Here is a 24550-nt window from a genome sequence, read left to right on the forward strand (position 1 = left end):
TTCACATTCCCTGTCCCTGACTGCTGAAGCGTGACCCCTTCCCCCGAGTTCCAAGGGCCTTCATTGCCCTTATCACAGTGGGCAAATGAATTGTTTTCTTGCTTTCCTCCTCGTGAGCTCTTTAAAAGCAGGTACCACATCGCATTTCTTTCTGAGTATCCAGCCTCAGTTACTGCCTGGCTGTATTCTTGTGAAGGCCTAGGACACAACTTTGCTAAATGCCTTTGCCAGGCCATGAGTGAGGCATGTCTTAGAAGACACCGTAGCAGAGCAGTTGAGAGCAGAGCCTTTGCAATAAGACAGGAGACAAGTGAGTGACCCTCTCTGACCTACATTTTCCTCACCTGTAAAATGGTGACATAAAAACACTGACCTGGGATAACTACTATGGGTTTAAATGAAATAATTATTGCATGTAGAGGGTTTAGTATATCCCTGGGGCACCTGTTAAGCATATAATAAGTGGTAGCTGAATGTCTCATTTATCCATAAGGTGGAAGGACTCAAGGAGAGGCCATGGAGAAGGAAAGGTGATTTTGAAGGTTAAGAGCCTATATAATTCAGAGAACAGGGTGCTGTTAATGAAATTAGAGAGGGAGTTGGCGAGGAGAAGCTCTTTTAGGAGGGAGACGGTGATTTATTCACTTAGGGCCATGTTGAGTTTAGGTGGTGGACTTTTTTTCTTTTGGGGGGGTAGGGCCCCCCACCACATTGCATAGCATGTGGGATCTTAGTTCTGGACTAGGGTTCAAACCCACGTCCCCTGTAAACCAGGGTTCAAACCCGAGTCCTCTGTAGTGGAGTCTTAACCACTGGACTACCAGGGAATTACCTAGGTGATGGACTATTAAAGGGTGCTGTGGGGGTATATAGGGCTGAAGTTAGAAAAGTTGTTGGAAATCGTAGTCTGAATCCCAGGAGAGAGGCTAAAGTCAACACTATAGATTTTGAGAATGTTGTCAATACAGAACAGAATTAAAATCCTGGAGAAATTCTGGTCCTGGAATGAGTACAAACCAGAAGACAGACCCTGGGAAATGCTTCCACCCCAGGATCAGATGAGGAGGACACTAAGACCCATGAAGAAGAGGAGAACCAGAGATGTTTTAAATCTCATTTTCTCCTAATAGTTCTGAAATCAGCCTGCGACGGGAATCTGAGGTCAGCAGTTTGAATGGAGAATCACGGTGTTGAACAGACACCTCATCCCTTCTCATTCCATTCTGTGTGTTGCGGTGTTTTCTAAATTGCTCAGTCTAGGGCGGATGTGAGGGCTTCCCAGGTGGCACTAGCGATAAAGAACCCACCTGCCAATGCAGGAGGTGGAAGAGATGCAGGTTGGACCCCTGGGTCAGGAAGATCCCCTGGAGAGGGGCATGGAAACCCACCCCAGTATTCTTGCCTGGAGAATCCCATGGACAGAAGAGCCTGGTGGGCTGTAGTCCATGGGGCTGCAAAGAGTCAGACATGACTGAAGTGACTTAGCACACACACAGCATGGGGCTGACGTGCAGTGCCCTACGGTGGAATGTGTGATGCCCGCTCTCCCCACATCATCTCTGGGTAATGGGGCAGCAGTGACTTCTAAAGAAGCGGCTGCCTTCCTGATGGAGGTTTTCATCTGCTCCCTTTGCAGGATCTGGAGTGAGGGGCCCCTCAGAGAGCTTATCCAGCTGATGGAGTGGGGACAATTCTCCCCATACAAGCAGACCAGGGAAGGAATTGGTTTCCCTTACGTGGCCGTCAGACATTGATCTCAAAAAATATCACTTAAAGAAAGCTATGTAGACTGGCCCTTCAGTAAAGGGAACTCTCATTCTTTCAACAAATATTTCTTGAGCACCTGGTTTATGTCTGGCACTGTTCTAGGCCCTGGAGATACAGCTGTGAGCCAAGCAGGCAAACACTCTGCTCACATGGATCTTATATTCCTAAGTGGGCAGATTAAGCAGACAAAATAACTGAATAATATGTTATATGCTAGTAAGTACCATGGAGAAAAATTAAGCAGGGAAGAGACTGAAGGATGCCAAGGAGATAATGGTTGCAATTTTAAATTGTTTGGGGGTGTGAAGAAGATATTGAGGAAGCAACCTTTGAGTTGCTTCTTGAGGATACCTGGGCAGAAGGTTCCAGGCAGAGAAGGGGTGGGGTTTGAGAGCCAGCGAGGAGGTCCCTGAGGGAAGAGAGCAGCAATGATGAGTCACAGGTGCAGCAGAGGGGCCACCATGCCCCAAGAGTGTGTGGGCAGGGGCACGACGGACCTGAGCTCTCACCAGCTTCGGGGATCTGGGTTAGACCCTCCCCAGTGTCTACTCACACCAATCATGGTTTCTCATGTTTTGAGAGTCATGAAGACGAGCTGAGAACTTTTTTGAATGGATTCCTTCTCCTTTCACCATTTGCTCTACATGAGAGTAATTCTTTCTGAGTTCAGATTATAGGGCCCCTTTGACTTCGTTCGCTCTGACCAATACTTTGTTGTGTGTGCACTCATACATGCATGCTCACATGCACATACTCCCATTCATATGCATTAACTCAGAGCTGACTTAAATTGTATATTTCAGAGAAATGACTTTTTTTGGTTAAAAAAAAAAAAACATAATCTAACCTCCCTGGGGCTCAGTTTCTTCATCTGCAAAATGGGTATGAGAGTAAAAGCCTGACAAAGAGTGTATCCCAGTGCCTAACACACAGTAGAAGCTCAGAACATGTTGTCTCATTTTCCTATCCTTCCTCTGACATTCTTGCAAATTAAATAGCCATTTGTTCCTTTTCACCTCTGTACATGACTTTGTAGTTTTAGATCGTTATGCCAATGAATATATTGGGTTTGGATGACTTCAGTTGACCTAACTTTACTATCGCTTTGACCGTTAAATGAATTTTATTAATGTACATAGCATACCTTTATTCTCTCCTCATTTAAATAGAGGTGAAAGGATTTTCCATACTGCATCAAGAAGGCACACATCCATCAAAACAATAAGGCTCAGTAAAAGCTGAACACATGTTAATATTTCATTCTTGCTAATGAAAAAAAACATATAAATATATCTAGGCTATCATGTTCTGATATACTATACATTTTTCCACATCAGGATAGAATAGCCAAAATTGATATTTTTCACAGAAGCATTAAGCTTTAAAAAATATGTTAATGGCCTAAAACTTACATAGAAATACTGAATTACTAAAAGCAGCAGCAATTACATGTTTAATGTCAATAGAAGCACATTATCTAATGAGCTGTTTTCAGAAGTTAATAATGTGATTAATCACGGATTGACAAAAACTGTGGAAAAGAAGTTATTTTGTACTAATCGCACTCCTGAGTCAAGTGCTGCCTGAGGAGAGGTAAATCTTGGCTAATGAGGTGCCAGTGGAAGTCAGGGGGTGGTTGATGTCAGAGAAAGACCAGCTGGCTCCTCAGGCAGGTCCTCACCATGTGATGCTTACTGGTGGGGGTCTTTGCATCCAGACTTGAGTCCTCAGTTTTGTGAGTTTAGTAGCCCCCAGAATTAAACAGGATCAGGAGTACCAACTTATGCTAACCAGACTTATAAAAGAGGGATATATAAGCCAGATTGAAAGTATTTAATTTAAAATGTGGATTGGAACTTGGAAAAGGAAATGGCAACCCACTCCAGTATTCTAACCTGGAGAATTCCATGGACAGAGGAGCCTGGCGGGATACAGTCCATGAGGTCACCAAAAGTCAGACACGACTGAAGCAACTTAGCACACTTTCATGGATTAGAACTACCAAGAAGAAGGGAACTTCTCCCTTAAATGGCTTTTACTCTATCCTTTGTGGAAACCTGTATGGGGAGCCAAATTGCAACAGGAATAATGATAGTTTAGTTATACATTCATTCAACTTTTAATTGAGTACCTACTATGTGCAGGGGCTTCCCTGATAGCTCAGTTGGTAAAGAGTCCACCTGCAATGCAGGAGACCCCGGTTTGATTCCTGAGTTGGGAAGATCTGCTGAAGAAGGGATAGGCTACCCACTCCAGTATTCTTGGTCTTCCCTTGTGGCTCAGCTGGTAAAGAATCCACCTGCAATGCAGGAGACCCTGGTTCAGTCCCTGGGTTGGGAAGATCCCCTGGAGCAGAGAAAGGCTACCCACTCCAGTATTCTGACCTGGAGAATTCCATGGACTCTGTAGTCCATGGGGTCGCAAAGAGTTGGACATGACTGAGCAACTTTCACTTTCACTTTTCACTACTGTGTGCAAGGCCCTGTTCTGGCCCTGGGGATGCAGCAAACAAGAGACAAAAAATACACCACCCTGCTCTGTTAGGGTATACACGCTAAACGAGGGGCAGGGGGGTGACAGATGGTAAGCAAATACGTATGTATCATAGCAGATGGTAACATATACTTTAGAGTCTCACCACTCCACGTATGGCCCGGGGCCCTGCTGCATGGGTATCTACTGGGAGCTTATTAGGCATGTTACCAAGTCCAGGCTCTTATTACTCACCACATGCCAGGCCAACAAATTGAGACACAAGTTGTTGAGGCAAGGAATAGTGACTTTATTCAGACAGCCAGTAGACAGAGAAGATGGTGGACTGGTGTCCCAAAGAACCTATTAGAGCTGGACCCATCCCAATCCACAAAATTAGAATCCACATTGAGCAAGATTCCCAGGTGATTGGCCTGCACTTTAGTTTGAGGGGCTTCCCTGATAGCTCAGCTGGTAAAGAATCCGCCTGCAATGCAGAAGATCCCAGTTCGATTCCTGGGTCAGGAAGATCTTCTGGAGAAGGGATAGGCTACCCACTCCAGTGTTCTTGGGCTTCCTTAGTGGCTCAGCTGGTAAAGAATCTCCCTGCAATGAGGGAGACCTGGGTTTGATCCCTGGGTTGGGAAGATCCCCTGGAGAAGGAAATGGCTACCCACTCCAGTATTCTGGCCTGGAGAATACCATGGACTGTACAGTTCATGGCGTCACAAAGAGTCAGACATAACTGAATGACTTTCACTTTAACACTTTCACTTTACAGTTTGAGAAGCACTGATTCAAAGGAAAGCTAAGTAGGAAAAGGGGGATGGAGAGTGCTTGGGGCAGGGATTGTTATTTTACAAAGAATACAGGGAAAGCCTCACAGATATAATGACACTTATTCAGAGCCCTGAAGGAAGGAGGGAGAGAGTCATGTGGATATCTAGGTGAAGAGTGTTCTAGGTAGAAGAATAGACTGGTGTAAAGGCCCTGAGGCAGAAGCATATCCAGCATGTTTGAGGAACAGTCAGAGGAAGGTAGGCTGGAACAGAGTGGGTTGAAGGAATAGCCGTAAGAGCAGAGAAGTAACTAACACGGTTGGTTCGAACAGATCACTTAAAGTCTTGTAGAAATTATACTGTGGCTCTTACTCTGAATGGGGTTGGAGCCTCTTCAGGGTTTGAGCAGAAGAATGTTGTGATCTGAATTTTCAAAGGATCACTCCAGCTTCTGTGTTACAAATAGACTATAGAGAACAAGGAAGGAGATCATTGCAGTAGTTCAGGTGAGACATTTTGGTAGGTTGGACCATAGCAATAGAAAGAAGTAATATATTTTGAAGATGGGGATGACAGAGTTTGTTGTCAAATAGAATATTGGGAGAGAATAAAAGAAACAGGCTGACATTGATGACAGTTATTGACCTGAGCAGCTGGAAGGAAAGAGTTACTACTTATTGGAGTAGAGGATATCACAAGAACAGGTTTTTAGGGAGTGAGAGATTAAGAGTTGTGTTCCAGATGTATTAAATTTGAGACATCTCTTATGTATCCAGTTGGAGATTTGAGTTGGCAGTTGGATATAGGAATCTGGAGTTTGGGGTATGGGTCATAGTTAGAGCTATGTAAATGAGCATCATTTGCACAGATGGTGTTTAATGCCACGAGTCTATGAGATCATCCAGGGAGTGGGAGAGACGAGAGCTTGTGTGTTATTAGCAGACAGTATCACAAGCTAAAACAACCAGTTGCAGCCATCTTGCCCACCACCTTTCCTACTGTCTGGCCAGATTACCCGTGTCTGATCGGACATGGTATTGATTAGAGCATGGCATTTCCAAGCATCCCCAGCCTACCATGGCAGGATGGGAGCAGATCCGTCCACTCAGGTATGTTTTATTCATTGGTCACTTAGAAGGCGACTTCACTACAATATTTCGAGTCATCTCTCTGTGACCTTTGCCTTCTGATTGAAGCAACGCACTAATCCTCAGAGTTCTCTCTTCTGATTCATGGACATCACCAGTGGGGAAAATTGATCCTCATCCATCTTCCTCTTCCTCCTCCTAGTCCTCGTAAAGACTTTCACTCATTGAGCACCTCCTAGGGGCTACACCAGGCACCACATGTACCTTCTCTCTCTGATGCCTCGCCACAGGATAGCCCCATTTTACAGATGGGGACACTGAGACTCAGAGACCTGGAGTAACCTGTCAAGGCAAGAGCCTTTCTGAGCCCAAAGCCTCTCAGCCACCTCATGACTGGGGACGCTTATCTCAGGGCTGTTTTTGCTTCCCTGAGCTCCTGGTCACATGCTCCCCCCCCCCAACCCCGCAGCCGTGGTGAAGAACCCACCCAACAACCTGTGGATCATCGCCGCGGTGCTGGCGCCCATCGCCGTGGTCACCGTCATCATCATCATCATCACTGCCGTCCTCTGCCGCAAGAACAAGAACGACTTCAAGCCGGACACCGTGATGAACCTGCCTCAGCGAGCAAAGGTACGTGTCGGAAGCCGAGAGGAGAGGGGTGGGAGCCCTGGCCCGGGGGGGCTTTTCCTGCCTTTTGGCCATTCAGGTCATGGCAAGTACCTTCGGAAACCTCCTCTTCAGTCCTCATGTTGAAGGAGACCCTTCTGTTACTTATCTGAATGTTTAAAAACTTGCGGTAAAATATACATAACATAAAGTGTACCATGTTAGCCCTTTTGAAGTGTTCAGCTCAGTATTGTTAAGGATATTTGCATTGCTGTGCAGACCTTCATTTTTATAATCAGGACACAATAACTCTCTGCTCTAAGTGCTTCTCAGGGCTTTGCAGGCAGCAGCTCGCCTACTCTTCGTAGCAGCCCTTTGAGGAAGAACATTATTTTATAGAGGAGGAAACAGAGGCACAGAAAATGAGGAGTTAGATAGACTTGAAAGGGGTCTCAGAGCTCATCTGTTCTGACACCTTCCCTTTTACAGAGAACTGACTTTTTCACGATGGCACAGTGAGTAAGTAACAGAACTGATGGTAGAACCAGGTGTCTTGGCTCCTAACTCAAGGCTCTTTGGGGGCACATCAGACCCTCAAAACCTTCCTTCTTCCACTGGCCAGAGTGGCTGATCTTCAACGGCTGCATGATGGGGACTTCCCTGGTGGTCCAGTGGCTAAGAGTTCACACCCCCAATGCAGGGGGTCCAGGTTATATTCCCGGTCAGGTAACTAGATCGCGAATGCTGCAACTAAGACTTGGCTGCAACTAAGACAGTCAAATAAATAATTTAAAAAAAAAAAAAAAAAGGCTGCATGATGACCAAGCTGCAGAGCCTTGGCTGGGCGGCTATCAAACCCCAGTTCAGTGGCTCCACTGAAGGCTAGCCGGGGGCGCCATCCACCATCCACTGCCTCTCTGGGCTGCACCATCCCCCTCCAGTGACTGGGAGAGGGGCAAACTGAGGAAATTCCAAAGGCTAATTTTCCAGTCGAACTTCTCTGGCAGCTCAGCGGTAATAAATCCACCTGCAGGGCAGGAGACCCAGGTTTGATCCCTGGGTCAGGAAATGGCAACCTACTCTAGTATTCTTGCTTGGGAAATCCTATGGACAGAGGAGGCTAGCGGACTATATAGTACATGGGGTCACAAAGAGTCGGACACGACTGAGCAACTCAACAATAACAAGTTTTCCGGTCACATAGTTCCCTTCACCATAGTACCCAAAAGGAACATAATAACCTCTACTACCCAGATTATCATATAATGTTTAAATAATGTCTTACAATATCCTGGGCTCTTCCAGGTCTGTCACCTTGTTTGTTCATCACAGTAGTCCTATGAGGTAGGTCATAGTCAGGGCAGCTCTTATTATTTTCATTTTACTGCAGAGAAACTCAAAAGAATGAGAGACAGTGGGACTTATCCACAGCAGAGGGGGGCACTCAGGTCCATACCTGAGTCTTTGGGCTTTGTCTACATTATACACCATCCTGAACCCTGAGACTTGGTGGGTAGAACCCTCCTCCAGCCCCTAACCTCTGCACTTGTTCTGCCTAATTCTCTGGGCAAGAATGAAACAGAGAATGGAATTTCACTTCAGTTGGACCGCATGACATGGTGGTTGTCCTTGCTGGGAGTCACGCATGCCTAGTTCTTCCTGGATGACCCTACCTCGCTTCAACAAAAGAAATCAAATGAATTTGGTTGTTTATTAAACCGAGTCACCTGTTGAGAAGCTGCAGCTAGCTAAGACACTGTGTCTAGCAAAGGGCCCAACCCCAAAGAATGTCATTCTGTGTCTGTTGACACAAAGGTACCTGCTGCCAGGACACGGCATGATGTTGGTAATTACCCAAGCAGTGAAAAATGACGCTATTCCAAGAAGGGGTATTTCATTTCCATCTTAGCTCAGTTACAATCTGAGCCTTTCAGACATAACAGTAATTACCAGAATCTAATTGCAGCCAAGTCCAGGAATGCAAAGCATGCCATACCGAGGTTGTAAATGCCATCTTCACGTGATTGATGAAGGCAAAATTTTATTAACTTGCCGAGATGAGCTGGGCAGCACGTGATTTCAGCATATCCCCTGGCTGGAAAGCTGTCTGAGGCTGGAACAGATTCATGTTTGTGAGTTTTCATAGCCCCTTTTATGTCCTTGCCCGGTACATTGTGCTTCAAGAGATACCCAGCTGCTGTGGAAAATCAAGCAAATTTATGTTCCGTGAGATGACTGAGTTCAGTCGTGGGGGTGGCAGTGGTGGTTTTCTCCCTCAGTGAGGCTGGGCTACGCACTTTGATTTCCAAAGCCCTGTTGTCACGGAAAACCAGTGGGGCGGAACTGCCTCTTTTTTACCGCGCTCCTTCTGCTGGTGCAACCCGGGGACACTGCGGTGTCTGCCAGAGGAGCGAGCCGCCTGCGTCACTTCTCACAACCTGAGTGTGTGAGCAGAATTCATTTAGTGCCAAGGGACGAGGGGGGAAGAGAAAGTTAGCTATTGCCACCAACCCAGAGACGGGGAGGCTGGTCTCCTAGTTTCCAGGGACACCACTGCATCTTTAAGGATGTTGGCCGCGGAGCCAGAGGACATGGCTGGGACCTTTGCTGAGCCTCACTAGTAGACCCAGCAGGCTCAGAGGAGGTGAGTGTGGCTGTCTCAGAGCCGAGATCAGGCCGTACCTGCCTGCCCCCGTCTGCAGAGACAAGGTATCAATACCACAGATGTAACCCTGTTACCACTGCTCTCAGCCGGACGCAGGCAGAAGGTTAAAAAAATGATCAACACAGAAGGAGAGCGGGGTGTCATGCCTTTGTCACCTCCTTTCTGCCTCGTTCACTTTTGCTTCCTCTTTGTCATTGGATTCACAGCCTTTCCCCAGATTTTCCCTTCCTATAACTGAAGAGGACATGGCCCCTTGGAACAGGCAACCTGAAGAGAAAGTTGTTAATGCCATATGGGGATGCAGAATGGAGCTCTGAGGGTTGGCATGCCCTGCTCAGGATGGCTCAGTCACCCCCTAAAGATGCCCTGTTCTTTTCTCACATACTATTTTTATGTGCCTCAGTTTTCCCCATCTGTGAATTGGGGGTGATAACAGTGTTCACTTACACTTTGTTGTGAGGATTGAGTTATGTGAATTACTTTGAATATGCCTTGTACAGAATAAACATTATAGGTAAATTGATCTTTATTCTTACACATGTTTCTTAAAAAAATCCGGGTAACATGTCTACCTTTGAAATTGTTGGGGATTATTTTGATTTGAAACTTTTACGAAACTCAGTAAAGCAACTATAGATGTTTCATGATGTTGTATTAGCGGTGTTAGGGGTTCCTAGGGTGTGTCCAGTGGGCAATTAGTTAATCTCAGGTGTTTCAAGTTGGAGGTTGAAAGACTGCTATTCTGTCAGTCAGAAGAGCAGGGTACAAGTCTTGAGTCTTTCACCACTTAGCTGTGTGGTCTTGGGCAAGTCACTGAACCTCTCTGAGCTTTTGTTTTCTTACCCATAAAGTGAAGACTGTGTTGTTTGCCCAGTTTTCCCCATAGGGTTGTTGTGAGAATGAAATGAGGTATCAGTGTCTTGCAGGCTGTAAGTACTGAACATGTACAGGGATTCTTGTTAACCTAATAACAAAGGCCATGTCTGAAGCCTGTCATTCCTTAATGTCCTTCTGGTCACCCATCATCAGCTCAGTCCCCTGAAGTATCCAGTGCAGTGTGAAGGGTGAGGAGCCACAGAAGGTGGGAATGAGAGGGACAAGCCAGCACCAGCTTGTCCTCACTAGGTCCTTAGCTGCTGCTGCAGACTGCCAGTAACTCACACACAGGCCAGGAGACTGGAAACAGGAGCCAGGCGAAGTGTGATGGGAGATGCCCAACCTAGGTGGCAGGCTGCAGAAAGAAAGAAGAGGCGGTGGGATGAATCATCAAGCAGTGGCTGGCTGTTCTGGCTCTGCCTCCTATGGTCCTGGATTCATATCCTGGCTCTACCATAGACCAGCTCTGTGAGCCTGGGGAAACTGATGAACCTCTCTGAACCTCAGTTTCTTCATCTTTAAAATGGAGAACCATACCAACACCTACCTCCTTCTACAGTGATGATGAAATGACATAACTTATGTAATGTATTCTGTGTTGTACCAATAATATCAAGTGAAACGGAAACTGTGAGCTTCTTGAGGGTAGGGGAGCCAGTTATTATTCACCTTTATATTTCCAGCATCAAGCACAGTCCCTGACACAAGCCAATGCCCCATCCTAGAGTTGGAACAAAACTGAACAGGATAATGGGAGGATAAGGGTGGAGCAGAAAAGGGACCAATAGGAGATGAGACCGGACACATGGGTTCACACAGAATTCAAGGGTCTTGAATGCCTTGCCAAAGAGTTTGGGTGCCAGGGAGAGTTTTTAATGAGGGAGTGATGACCTGATGAATTTCTAAGGGAGATAACTTTGGAGGATTGTCAAGGATGGGTCTGAAAAGGAGCAAAATGGAAATTACAAGACCATGGCAGGGTCAGTACAGCAGTGGACCTGGAGAGAAGAGGTCAATTTCCAGAAACATTTCAGTTGAATTCAACTGGTGATTAATTGTTCGTAGGAGAAGCAGGTGAGTCAGTATTCTAGCAAGTCATGGGTTGCCATGTCTCCCTCCAAGGGATCTTCCCCATCCAGGGATTGAACCCGCATCTCCTGTGTCTCCTGCATTGCAGGCAGTTCTTTACTGCTGAGCCACTGGAGAAGCCCTTGGCTATACGACAGACAGCTTGAAAAAGGAAGCTTTTCTGGACTTAGCAATAAAACTCCCCCCTTTTCTGAGACACGATATGATGGGTTGGGCTACAGTCTTAGACCATTTAATCTGGCCTTCCTGTTACAGTTCTTGACTAAGTAAGGTGCTAAAAAAGGAATGTCTGATCATATCAAGTTCTGATAGAACCCTAATGATAGAGGTTAAGTTTCACCCCAAATTTTCTTAAAGAGAATCGCTGATGTCCGTTTCACCTGGCCAGTGATTTAGTAGGCAGGAAAACAGTTTGAACAAATACTGATTGAGCACATACTATGGGTCAGGTACTTAGCTAAATGCTGGGCTTGAATTTACTTATCTAATTTACGTGGCATCCCTTTGAGGGTGGTTAAATATCACTGTCACAGACATAAATGTTTGATCCTGCTCACACTATATTCTCTTCACGTTACTGATGAGGAAACAGGCACAGAGACTTTCAGTCACTTACCCAAGGTCACACAGCTAATGTGTGTCAGAGAGAGGATTTGAACCCCAGCTGTCTGTTTTCAGAGCTGCTGCTCCTAGCCACCCCATTGCCCTGCCTCAAATCCCTGTTGTGCTGCTTTGGGGCATAGAGCAGAATAGAGACACTCACAGGAATTGTTTAAACATGCTTCTTGGTTTTTTATTACCCCACTAATACATGTCTGTTGGGTTTTGCTCACAGCTGCCCTATTCACTTGGGATTTCAGACACTGCAATAAAAACCTTGCTAATTTCTCAGTCATGAGAAATGAGAGGCGAGCTAGCCTGCTAAAGGGAATGGTCTGGATTAGAGAGCGATTCCATAAGTTCCATTTTATTATTCATAATTATACTGCCTCATATGTGGTAGCGTGTTTTTCCTTTTTTGTTTTTAGATCTGAGATTCTCTCTAACACTCCAGGGTGGTAGAGGTAGAACAGATATGATTATCTTCATTTCTCAGATGAAAACATTGAGGTTCAGATTTCAATGACTTGGCAAAGTCACACAACCTGTTATTTCAAAGGACTTCAGGGATGACAGAACTATTCTTATGTAGAAGAGGCAGGACCTGTTTAATGTAGCAATTAAGAGCTTCTAATTAGCAGTATCCCGTGACTTAGAATAAGTGGTCTAAAATCCTTGAAAGAACTTGTTCTCATAAACATTTTTGCATCTTGTTTATACTATTCATTTTTCTGAGTCTTCTCTATAGAGGTTCTGTAGCTAGGTGGAATTAATGTGGACTTTGATTTCATAGAGACAGAAATTAGGATGGAGATTTGAGTTAACTCTTGTTCATTGGAAAGCTAAGTATGGTCCCATCATGTGCACTTTCCCACCTGTGTTCTCTTAAAGCTGCTGTGAGTATCACACTTTGCCAGAAACATGACTGCAAATCTATTTCCTTTTTGCAGCCTGTGCAGGGCTTTGATTATGCCAAGCAGCACCTGGGCCAGCAAGGGGCAGACGAGGAGGTCATCCCGGTGACTCAGGAAACGGTGGTCCTCCCACTGCCCGTTAGAGATGCTCCTGCCTCTCAGGAAAGGGATGCCCCTCAGGATGGAAGCACCATCAAGACGGCCAAATCCATCGAAACCAGAAAGAGGTAGGCATGGGGCCAGATTCTGCCTCTCTGTGTCAGCAAGAGAAATAATTGATGGGGAGAAGAGCTGAAGCCCTCAATTCCTCTCTTCTCTTTAAAAATTCCCTTTCATGCTTGTTCTGAATATTTGAGGAGACTAAGGAAGAGGATAGGAATCATAATTCCTGCTTCTCATGAGCCATCCGTTGTAACGTTTCAGATGTCTAATCAACTGCAACGGTTGAGGTTTTCTCCTTAGATTTATTATAACAAATTTGGCACTGATGTTACACTTATATTTTTTAATTTATCTTAAACGCAGTGCCTTTGGTTCAGGATAGTTGTATTTTATCTGGCAATTTCTCTATAGAGCTTATGGTTTTAGTTCACAAACCAGTTATTGGGCTTTTACTATGAGCAGGGCACTTTGACAGGCATTGGGATGACTACAGAAAGGTTTAAGATTGATTCCTGACCCCAAGCATCTCGTGTTGAAAAGATAGAAATAAATCATTGGAATACCAAGCCTGATGGGCAGGTGTCTACTGTGGAGTCTAAACCATGTCCTGGGGAAAAAAGAGAAGGAAGAATTTAATTCTGATGTGGGAAAGTGTCATGGAAGAGGTTATGTTTTAACCAAGCCTTGAAGGACAAGTGGGATGTCCATGGGGGCGGGGGGGGGGGGGGGTTGGGGATAAAGGCATCCTGGCTGGAAGAGCCAGGAGACAGCAATGATTACTTATGATGAATGTCCTTGGGGTTTAGAGTTCACAGTGCTTGAGATGCAATGAAAGATGGAACCAGAAGATAGATGAAAACTGTGGAGAGTCTTAACTGCCAGACCGAGGAGTTTGACCTTTATACTCTAGGCAGTATTAAGCCACTGAGCGTTCTTCAGGAAGACAGTGATGCCCAACCTGTATCTCAGAAAGACTACTCCAGTGCATTGTGGATGATAGATGGGAGAGGTTAGGCTAGAGGCCAGGACACTTGTTGGGACTTTGCAATAGCCTCACAAAGAGGTAATGAACTCTATGGCCAACTCTGTTGCCTTGCTAACCAACTCCCATTGCCAACCTCTTTCTTTCTTGCCTGGGACCACAATGGTGGCTAGAAAAACTACATCCTGTTTGCCTCCTTCTCTTCTTTCAGGTAACAGATATTTATCAATTGTTTGCTGTTAACTAGGCACAAAGGATACTGCAATGAACAAGACAAAGTTCATACTCCTGTAGTGCTTACAGTTTGATGAGGGAGAGATAGACAATAACCAGAGAGATAAAAATATAGTAGGTTGGGAGGTGATGAGTATAAAGAAGAAAATCAAAGCACGATAAGGGATTGGAGATGTGGAAAGGGGAATATGGTGCTGTTTTAGCAAGAAGTTGGGGAAGGCCTCGCTGATAAAGTGACATGTGAGAAAGACTTTATTGAAATGATGTGTAAGGTTATCTAGTGGAAGAACATCCCAAGCAGGTGGAACAGTATGTGCAAAGCCCGGAGGAAATGTCTTGACTTGCTTAAGGAAGAACATGAAGGCCAAAGAGGCTGATGTGAGCTAGGGAGGAAGTTTGTAGCAGCTGAGTCAGAGAGACTGATGTTGATCTTGTCAGGCTTTATAAATCAAAGTCAGAACTTGGGATTTTTTTGTGAATGAAGATCAGGACTCATTAGAAGAGGGTTTTGAGAGGAACGACAGGATGTGACTTGCATTTTAAAGGCTCACTGTGGCTGCTGTGTGGAAATAGACTGTAAAGAAGCAGAGAGACCCATTAGGAGGCTTTTGTAGGAGTCCAGGTGAGAGATGGTGGTGTACCAGGACATGGAGGTGTGGGAAGTGATTAGGCTCTAGAGGTGTTTACAAGGAAGAGCTGACAAGATTTGCTGATAAATTATTGTGTGGTAGTGGTCACGTATGGATGTGAGAGTTGGACTGTGAAGAAGCTGAGTGCCGAAGAATTGATGCTTTTGAACTGTGGTGTTGGAGAAGACTCTTGAGAGTCCCTTGGACTGCAAGAAGATCCAACCAGGCCATCCTAAAGGAGATCAGTCCTGGGTGTTCATTGGAGGGACTGATGCTAAAGCTGAAACTTCAATACTTTGGCCACCTCATATGAAGAGCTGACTCATTGGAAAAGACCCTGATGCTGGGAGGGATTGGGGGCAGGAGGAGAAGGGGATGACAGAGGATAAGATGGCTGGATGGCATCACTGACTCAATGGACATGAGTTTGAGTAAACTCTAGGAGTTGGTGATGGACAGGGAGGCCTGGCGTGCTGCGATTCATGGGGTCACAGAGTTGGACATGACTGAGCGACTGAACTGAACTGATGGGACTAGAGAGGGATGAATTTGCCATTTTTGTGCTGGGGAAGACTGGAGGAGAAGTTTGTAGAGTTTGGATGTGGACATGTTAAGTTTGAGGTGCCCATGAGACATGCAAGTGGAGACATTGAGAGCTCGGTTAACCACATGAGTCTGGAGTTCAGAGGAGAGGTCAAGAGTTGAAATATAAATGTAGGAGCTATCAGTGTTTAGTTCCAAAAATCTCTGAGGCTAGATGGGCACCTTGGAGAGTATAGATGGAGAAGAAATCTAAGAACTGATGCCTGGGACATGGCAGTGATTAGAGACCCAGATAATGAAAATGAATTGGCAAAAGATTCTGAAAAGCATCCGTAAGAAAGTCACAAGGAGAACAAAGCAAAAGTGGAATCCAGGAAGCCTAGAGAATGAAGTTATTTCAGGAGGAAGAAAGGATTGTTTGTATCAAATTTACAAATTTTGTATTGGAGTCAAGCATCAAGTCTCCGTGCTTTTCTCCAGGAGATCTTGGTACCTAAAAAGGAAGTACAGAGAAACAGAGGGTTGGATTTCAGCTTGTGTCAGGAAGAATGCGGAGGGCATGTTGATTAATTATCTGTTGCCCCATAACAAACCACTCTAAAGTTTAGCAGCCTAAAACAGCAACTATTTATTTAGCTCATAATTTTTGGTGGATCAGCTGTCTTGGCTGAGCTCAGCTGGGTGGTTCTTCTAGTCTGAACTTGGCTTGGCTGATCTCAGCTGGGCTGTCTCATGCATCTTTGGTCATGTGGGAAGTCTGCTGGGCTGGCTTGTTGATGACAGCCTTGTCTGGGGCAGCCAGGTAACTGGGGCCTCTTGGTATATGGTCTTGAATCCTCCAGTAGGTTAGCTCTAGCTTTTGAGAAGATGGTTACAGAGTTCCCAGGGAAGCAAGAAAACAAGCCCCAAACAAACCTCAAGTCTCTGCTTATATCATGTTTACTACTATTGGCCAAAGCAAAACACAAGAGTCAGTGTGGGAGGGGACTACCCTAAGTTGGTTACAGGGAAGTGTGAACAAATTTGGACCTTAAATGCCATCGTCCACCTCAGCCAGGAGTTGAAACATACAGAGAAGCAATGGATGATGTATTGGAGTTGGCTGGCCAGTAGTGTTATCTATAGTAATTATTCTCATTATGATCTTTGCCAAGTACAATAAAGGCATGTTAATAATTTTTTATCACCTATTAGGATGACACTGAAAAGAAATAAATAGAATTACTAAAATTAGGATATTAACATAGCACTACACTGCCAGGAAGGATAGAAACTTCTGCACACATTCTAGTTGAGTGGTTTAAATTGTGCAAAGCTTTCTTTTTTAAAAATGGTTTTAAAACAAGCTCTTTTTTTCATCAATTTGCAAGGAGTCTTCTCTTGCTAATCAGATTCAAATTCTTTAACCTCAGATTTTTATTAAGAAATACTAGCTTATGAAACAAATACAAATAAAACAATGACCCTGTTAAATGATATTTCCATTTGCTTCATAATTTTGTCTACAAATATAACTTTACTAAGGGCTGGCTATATTATTGACAAAACTGTGGGAGAAACCTCATCTCTGTTCAAGTTCAACTGATCACAGGAGTCTCTGATCATTTAGGAAGATTTTAAGATGCCAAATCCAAGAACAAGCCTATCATACATCTATGTTTCTGTCTTCCCCAACTTGCCACATCAGTCTACTCATTCTTGCCCGACCAGGACTGTGTGACCTCTCAAAACGAGGCTGTTAGATGGTCCAAAAAGTTTTGCAAGTGAAGAATAAGGGAGTGACTTCTCTGGTGGTCCAGTGGTTAACAGACTGTGCCTTCCAGTGCAAGGGATGCAGGTTCGACCCCTAGTTTGGGAGCTAAGATCCCACGTGCCTCATAGCCCCCCAAAAGCCAAAACATAGAAAATGGAAACAGTGTTGTACAACTTCAATAGAAGACTTGAAAATGATCCACACACACAAAAATCTTTAAAAAAAAAAATAGGGGAAACCAATGATTTGGTGATCATTAAGATATCTCCATTCTTCAAAATTGTTTTAAAACTGAAGGAAAATGGAAGATTTAGCTGTGTGCAGACAACCAGATGATGTTTCAGGTTCTTTTTCTTATGTAGGCTTTTGGCAATGCTATTTTGTTGGTCCATGGCTGAAATCATGAGCAAGGATGGAGAGTAGACCTCATAGAGACAGCCATTTGCAATGGGCACTTCAATGCATGGACTGGTCCTGATTGTTCAGCAGTTGATTTAATCCCCACCCCCATGATTGTTCTTCAGGATCTGTGTCCACCCAGACTCAGAATGGGGACCATTGAGTTCAGTAGCCTTAGATTGCAGCCTCTCTGGTGACCCATTTAAAGACATTTTTGTCCCTGTCCTGAGTGGACACACGCACACACACATCTCACCCTCTGTTTTGGATCAGAAATTCATGGAATTGACAAACCTGGGTCTCCTGCATTGCAGGCGGACTCTTTACTGACTAAGCCATGTAGCACTGTGAATGGGGTTGATGGTTTCATGTAAACAGAAGTCTATAAGCTGATGCAAAGAATAAAGCAGAGTTGGGCTCCCCTCCCACCCCACCCAGAAATGTGCTCATTCATAGCTTTCCTTGGAGGGAGGGGAATAGCCAGAAAATTGTTTCAAGATCAAATGAGGGAAGGGACATGCAAATGCCTCAGAAAAACTATTAAATATTTTGTGCATGTAAAACAAGTTGCCAGGAGCTTTTCTTTCTGGACCTCAGTGAAAATCCCTTTGTCCCAATAAACCAGTGGGAAGAGTTCAGTTCAGTCGCTCAGTTGTGTCTGACTCTTTGCGACCCCATGGACTGTAGCACACCAGGCCTCCCTGTCCATCACCAACTCCTGGAGTTTACTCAGACTCATGTCCATTGAGTCAGTGATGCCATCCAACCATCTCATCCTGCCATCCCCTTCTCTTCCAGCCTTCAATCTTGCCCAGCATCAGGGTCTTGGGGAGAGTAGGTGCCATTAACTGTGAGGTTCTGAAAACAATCCTAGAGCGTGTGTGTGTTTGCACACCCGGCACTCAATGATCACATAGTTAATGCCTCATTCATATTTCCCAAACTACATTTGTTGTATTACTTTTATGGTGAAAGAGGTTGTGGTAAAAAACAAAACAAAACAAAACACAACCAGAGAAGTGCTGAATTAAACAAAACAAGGTGGATCTCTTTCTGACAGGACTGATGGGACCCTTTGAAGTGCTGACATGCTGTCGGAATGTCCAAAGAGGGAGTATTGTAAATGGTTCCTCCCAGACTCATGCTTGTCTGCATATCCTTGGCAGAGAGCATCTCCTGTGGCCCTGAGTGTGTTCTGTGCACTTGTGGCGACTCTGGCTGCCCCCATGGTTGTGAGTGGGCACTTTCATTGTGCATGGTTTTTAGGGTGCTGAAGTGCATGGAAATGTGCATGACTGAGAATCCCAAATTCTCAGAGGAAAAGAGGGAAATGGAAGGAGGAGGCTTACTTACGGGTCAGGGGCTGCATTTTATTCCAGTCAGTTTTCCATTGTAGGGGCCACGTGCCAGTAGGTTCTGAGTTTGTGCAATTGACAAGAGAAGAACAAGGGGTTTGGTGAGCCTCTGGATAGCTGCCCCCTGATTGTCTCTCCCAGAGGGAAAGGCAGTGGGTCTTTAGCTCATCCCACCACAGGCTGGTGTGATCTGGGGGTGCGTGAGCCTCAGCAGAGGGTTCCAGGAGTCCATTTCCCAATAGGTTCCAGAGGGCCAGAGAATGGCCCCAAGGGAAGGCAGGAAGGCCCTGTAACTTGCTCTGTGTAAGGCCTGCCTCATCTGGGACACTGTAGAAGACAGAAAGGGAAGGGGCTCTGGCTTCCAGGGCTGAGTTACCACTTCCCAACTCTGCCCTGGACAAAACATCTCGCCGCCTGAAATTCACATTCCTCATTTGCTACTAAGAGTGGCAGTCACCATGCCAGTTGGTTGTAATAAGGATGCAGTAGCAGTTTGAACGGAGAAGGCGATGGCACCCCACTCCAGTTCTCTTGCCTGGAAAATCCCATAGACGGAGGAGCCTGGTAGGCTGCAGTCCATGGGATCATGAAGAGTCGGACATGACTGAGCGACTTCACTTTCACTTTTCACTTTTATGCGTTGGAGAAGGAAATGGCAACCCACTCCAGTGTTCTTGCCTGGAGAATCCCAGGGATGGGGTCGCACAGAGTCGGACACGACTGAAGTGATTTAGCAGCAATTTGAAGGGCTTCCCGGTGGGCACTAGTGGTAAAGAACCTGCTTGCCAATGCAGGAGACGTAAGAGACGGGGGTTTGATCCCCGGGTCGGGAAGATCCCCTGGAGAAAGGAAAGGGCAATGCACTCCAGTATTCTTGTCTGGAGAGTCCCATGGACAGAAGAGCCTGGAGGGCTACAGACCATAGGGTCGCAGAGTTGGACAGGACTGAAGTGACTTAACATATAGCCAACAGTTTGAAAGCACGCAGCACAGTCCTTGGCACGTAGAAGGTGCTCATGGTGGGCTTTTGGAGAACATGGGCGGTATCTTCATATCTCTGTATGCCTGTAACCTGGCACAGATCCCCAGCACAGAGTAGGGATTTCTGAATGAATGGATAGCTCAAACTGATAGATTCAAATGTAAGTGGTTACCAGTTAGCAAAAAGACTGTGTGTGCATGTGTGTGTGAGAGAGAGAGAGAACTCAGTGGTGGAGTGACTTAATCTTTAGGAGTCAAGGTATACTCTGTAAAGAAATCAGCCAAAGAGAACCGTGTTTTATGCATGTCCCTCAAGATGCTATGTGAATCAAACACTCTGCAACACTCTCCAAATTGCCGTGTTTTAAAAAGAGGGCACAGTGAGCAAACACCATCACTGCCATGTCCGCAGTCACTGGGGGTTAATGAAAAGGAGATGGGAACAGAGGGCTGCACTGGTTGAACTTTTCTGCAGAGCTAAGCGCTGGTAAGCGCACTTTACAACAGCCAGCCGCTTAACCCTGTTGTGTTAAGCTATAGTGTTGCAGTGCAGGGTTTGTTTTTTTCCCCTTTTCCTGTATTATGTCTTTTTGGTGGATAAAACTGGAAAGAAAGGCTATAGACATAAACTGTGCAAATAAAATAACCTTGAGAGGAGGCTGCTCCAGTTGAAACTTACCGTCTCCCTGTTGCCATGGTTACTTCCAGCAGGTCGCCCAGTGAGAATGGCTCTGTCATCAGCAACGAATCAGGGAAGCCCAGCTCGGGGAGGCGCTCACCCCAGAATGTAATGGCACAGCAGAAAGTGACAAAGGAGGAGGCTCGGAAGAGAAATGGTGAGAAGCCTTCCCTGCAAAGCACCACCCCCGAGCCCAGCCCACACACACTCGCACAAGCGCGTGCTCACACTTGCACACCAGTGTGCTTGAAATCAGCCCCCACTCTCCTCCTTACTGTGTCCTACAAAGGTCCTACCTACCTTCCTGAGGTATCACACTATACCCTTCCCTGAATTATTGTTTCATTACCTCTGCCCTCTGTTCTTATGGGACTGTGCAGAAAAACCCCGTTTACCAGTTGAACTGAGGTTTGCTTAGAGATTTTCCTTATTTGGGGGTGAATCGCCTTGATTTCTAGCACCAGGTCCACGAGAGTGGCAGGTTTCCGAACCAGTGCTTGTCTTGGAGGTTGCCCTTCATTTTCTTGCCCTGAGTCCCTTGATAAGTTTCAGGGGTTCAGTCTGTGCCTGTGAATCCAGATAGTACAAGTCCAGCTCGCCAAGAAAAAGAAGACAGTAATAAATCTGTCGCCATAAAAATCAGCCCGTGCTTCTGTCTTTATTCTCCAGGGCAACTTAACCATTTAGTTTCTCTCTCGTGCAGGTCTTTTCCCTCCCTGTAAAGGGCTGGTCCTGGGGGTTATTTACAACTGGTCACAGCTGCTTTGCTGTGCTGTTGTACCCTCTATAGATGGCATCTGTCAGGCATCATTGTGCAGCCCGCCTCCCTCCTCCTCATCTTACTTTTGTCCTGAGCCTCACCTTCGCTCGATCCTTCCATGTATGATGTCTCTGCCACTCAGATCAGGGAAAATTCCTTTTGGATCCCCAAGGGTTATAGATGGAGTCCTATAGCAATGCCAGGTGAAAAGGCAAGCAGTCTGGCACTCTGGTTGGCTGTGCTTCTTTTTAAAAAGGAATTTGATGAAGTGTGGTTCAAGGACTCTGTCTTGAAGAGAGCACCAGAATATTCTTTTGTTTTCAAATATCACTTATTTCTTTTTTTGACCAAAAAAGAGTGACACAATGGATTTGTCTTCTGTAGAGAAAACATGGTCCTATTTCTGGCCATTATATAAAGCATTTGTTTAAACTGGCATACCGATTTGAATCTTAAATTTTTTTCTTCTCCTAAACCCCTCTATGCTCTGTAACATAGAGACTGTTCGTTCCATGCCAGAATCAGGGTGTGACGTATGGGGTTTTCCTGGAATAACCACCCCACCTGGGACCATTTGGTGTTCTGCCAAGCCAACACACAGGGGACCGCAGGAACTCCGGCTTGTAAAGGGAGAGGTGAACTTCACAACTTTCTCCACTTTCCTCCTGAGTGAGATCATCAGAGACGTGGGCAGAGGGGGTGAGGCAACCCAGAGACAATGGGCGGTGAAGCCATAGGGGCAGGCGGTTTTAACCAAACGTGGTGACCGCCATGACCTCTAATCACGAGGCCCTCCTGCTCCTCCTACTCCTGGCACACTCTTCCACCACCTTCCTTTATATTCTTCCTGGAAATGTATAAAGTCTGGGTAAACTCCGGGAATCGGTGATGGACAGGGAGGCCTGGCATGCTGCGGCCCATAGGGTCGCAGAGTTGGACACAACTGAGCGACTGGACTAAACTGAACTGAACTGAAATCAGAGTCCATCCCCCCCAGATGCCCCATCACCCACCCCAGTCTTCAAAGGGTCTTGAATAACTCAGTGTGTGTCTCTCAGACCTATTGACTATGCATGTGACAACACACACGTATATTTGCTTTTTTGTTGTATTGCTTTGTTTTATTTTGTACAATGAGACCAATGTACGTACTGCTCTATGCCCTTTTACTTGCTTAAAAATGTGCAACATACAGACTGTTCTATCGATAAATACTCTCTTACAAGAGGATGCCTTTCCCCCTTCCGTGCATTTAATCTGTACAAGAGGAAGGGGCAGGGCCAGTTTCATACTCGGTGACTCCCCACTGGCCCAGTCAGTGGGACACTGAGTTCTCTAAATGTTCCCGCTGACCTTCCTGTTCTCGTTTCCCCCACCCTTCCTGCCTGCCTCCTTATTCCGTTTAGGTCACTTTGATTATTTAAATATCATGTTCAGAAATAGCAACAGCCGGTGCATGAATAAAATGCAATTACTGTACCAGGTTGAGGTTTTAATGTGTTTGTTTTATTAAAAAGCCAGTGCTTTAAACAGTGCTTCGTTACATTTTATTTTTGCCAAAGGTAAACACAGTGAATTTTCAGACTTGGTCACTTCTCTTTGACCACAGGTTCCTGTTCAGTGAGATTTCACTTTGAAAGTTTCAAATAGAAATGAAAGGACCAACTTGTTTAATGTAAAATTCAACAGATGCTGAAGCACATTAGAATTCTAGGCTGGACCTTCAATGGAACCTACAAGTGTCCTTTTTTAACACAAGTTCCACTTTATCACAATACAATATTATAGTTCATCAAAAACATCAATAACATATTTTATTGGATTAGAAGATAAACAGAGGGAAGGAAGGGAAAGCAAAAATTAACTGAATGGAATTGTGGAGAAGGTATAAGGTGTATTTCCATCACATTGTCAGCTTGCAAAAAGTACTGATTGTGTGAATATAACCTCTGAGAATACATTACTCTTTTGGTATGGAATGATCAGATGTTGTTTTATGGCTCAGTGTCCATCCTAGAAGTTAGGGTTACTGATTTTAATTAATAAATGTTCATTTAACAGGCTGTCATTCTAAAATTGTTCTTGGTTTTCACCAGGTTTGTTGCCTCAGTAGCTTCTAACTCTCTACTTTTTTGTGAAAATCAAAACTTTAAAAGGAAAAGACTGTCTCATATACAATGTGACTGAAGGCAGGGGTGAGGTGGGGATAGGGAAACTTGTAGTTCAGTGGCTTCATTAGTTAAAATAGCTCTTGTTACTGTGTTCTTCAGCCACTCAGTCATGTCTGACTCTTTGTGACCACATGGACTATAGCATGCCAGCCTTCCCTGCCCTTCACCATTTCCTGAAGCTTGCTCAAACTCACGTCCATTGAGTCAGTGGTGCCATCCAACCATCTTGTCCTCTGCCATCTCCTTCTCCTCCTGCCTTCAATCTTTCCCAGCATCAGGGTCTTTTCTAATGAGTCAGCTCTTCTCATCAGGTGGCCAGTGTATTGGAGCCTCAGCTTCAGCATCAGTCCTTCTAATAAATATTCAGGATTGATTTCCTTTAGGATTGATGGTTTGATCTCCTTACAGCCCAAGGGACTCTCAAGAGCCTTCTCCAACACCACAGCTCAAAAGCATCAATTCTTCAGCATTTAGCCTTCTTTACGGTCCACCTCTCACATCCATTCATGACTACTGGAAAAAATCATAGCTTTGACTTTACAGATCTTTGTTGGCAAAGTAATGTCTCTGCATTTTATTTTACTATCTAGGTTTGTTATAGCTTTTCTTCCAAGGAGCAAGTATCTTAATTTTGTGGCTGCAGTCACCAGCTGCAGTGATTTTGGAGCCCAAGAAAATAAAGTCTTTCACTGTTTCCCTTGTTTCCCCATCTATTGGCCATGAAGTGGTGGGACTGGATGCCATAATCTTTGTTTTTTGAATGTTGAGTTTTAAGCCAGCTTTTCGCTCTCCTCTTTTACTTTCATCAAGAGGCTCTTTAGTTCCTCTTTGCTTTCTGCCATAAGGATGGTGTCATCTGCATATCTGAGGTTATTGATATTTCTCCTGGCAATCTTGATTCCATCTTGTGCTTCCTCCAGCCTGGCATTTCACATAATGTACTCTGCATATCAGTTAAATAAACAGGGTGACAATATGCAGCTTTGACATACTCCTTTCCCAATTTGGAACCAGTCCATTGTTGCATGTCTGGTTCTAACTAT

General features: G+C 45.1%; 1 protein-coding gene across 1 annotated transcript in view; it reads left to right on the forward strand.

The window, feature by feature from the left end:
* Positions 1 to 24550, forward strand: part of KIAA1549L (KIAA1549 like) — a 126559-nt gene that overhangs the window by 36137 nt on the left and 65872 nt on the right. The window contains exons 10-12 of the mRNA XM_061149431.1: positions 6576 to 6739; positions 12896 to 13086; positions 20609 to 20733. Of these exons, the coding sequence (XP_061005414.1) occupies positions 6576 to 6739; positions 12896 to 13086; positions 20609 to 20733 (480 nt within the window). The remainder of the gene's footprint in view (positions 1 to 6575; positions 6740 to 12895; positions 13087 to 20608; positions 20734 to 24550) is intronic.

This window comes from Dama dama, chromosome 1, assembly GCF_033118175.1.
Source record: "Dama dama isolate Ldn47 chromosome 1, ASM3311817v1, whole genome shotgun sequence".
Lineage (NCBI taxonomy): Eukaryota > Metazoa > Chordata > Mammalia > Artiodactyla > Cervidae > Dama > Dama dama.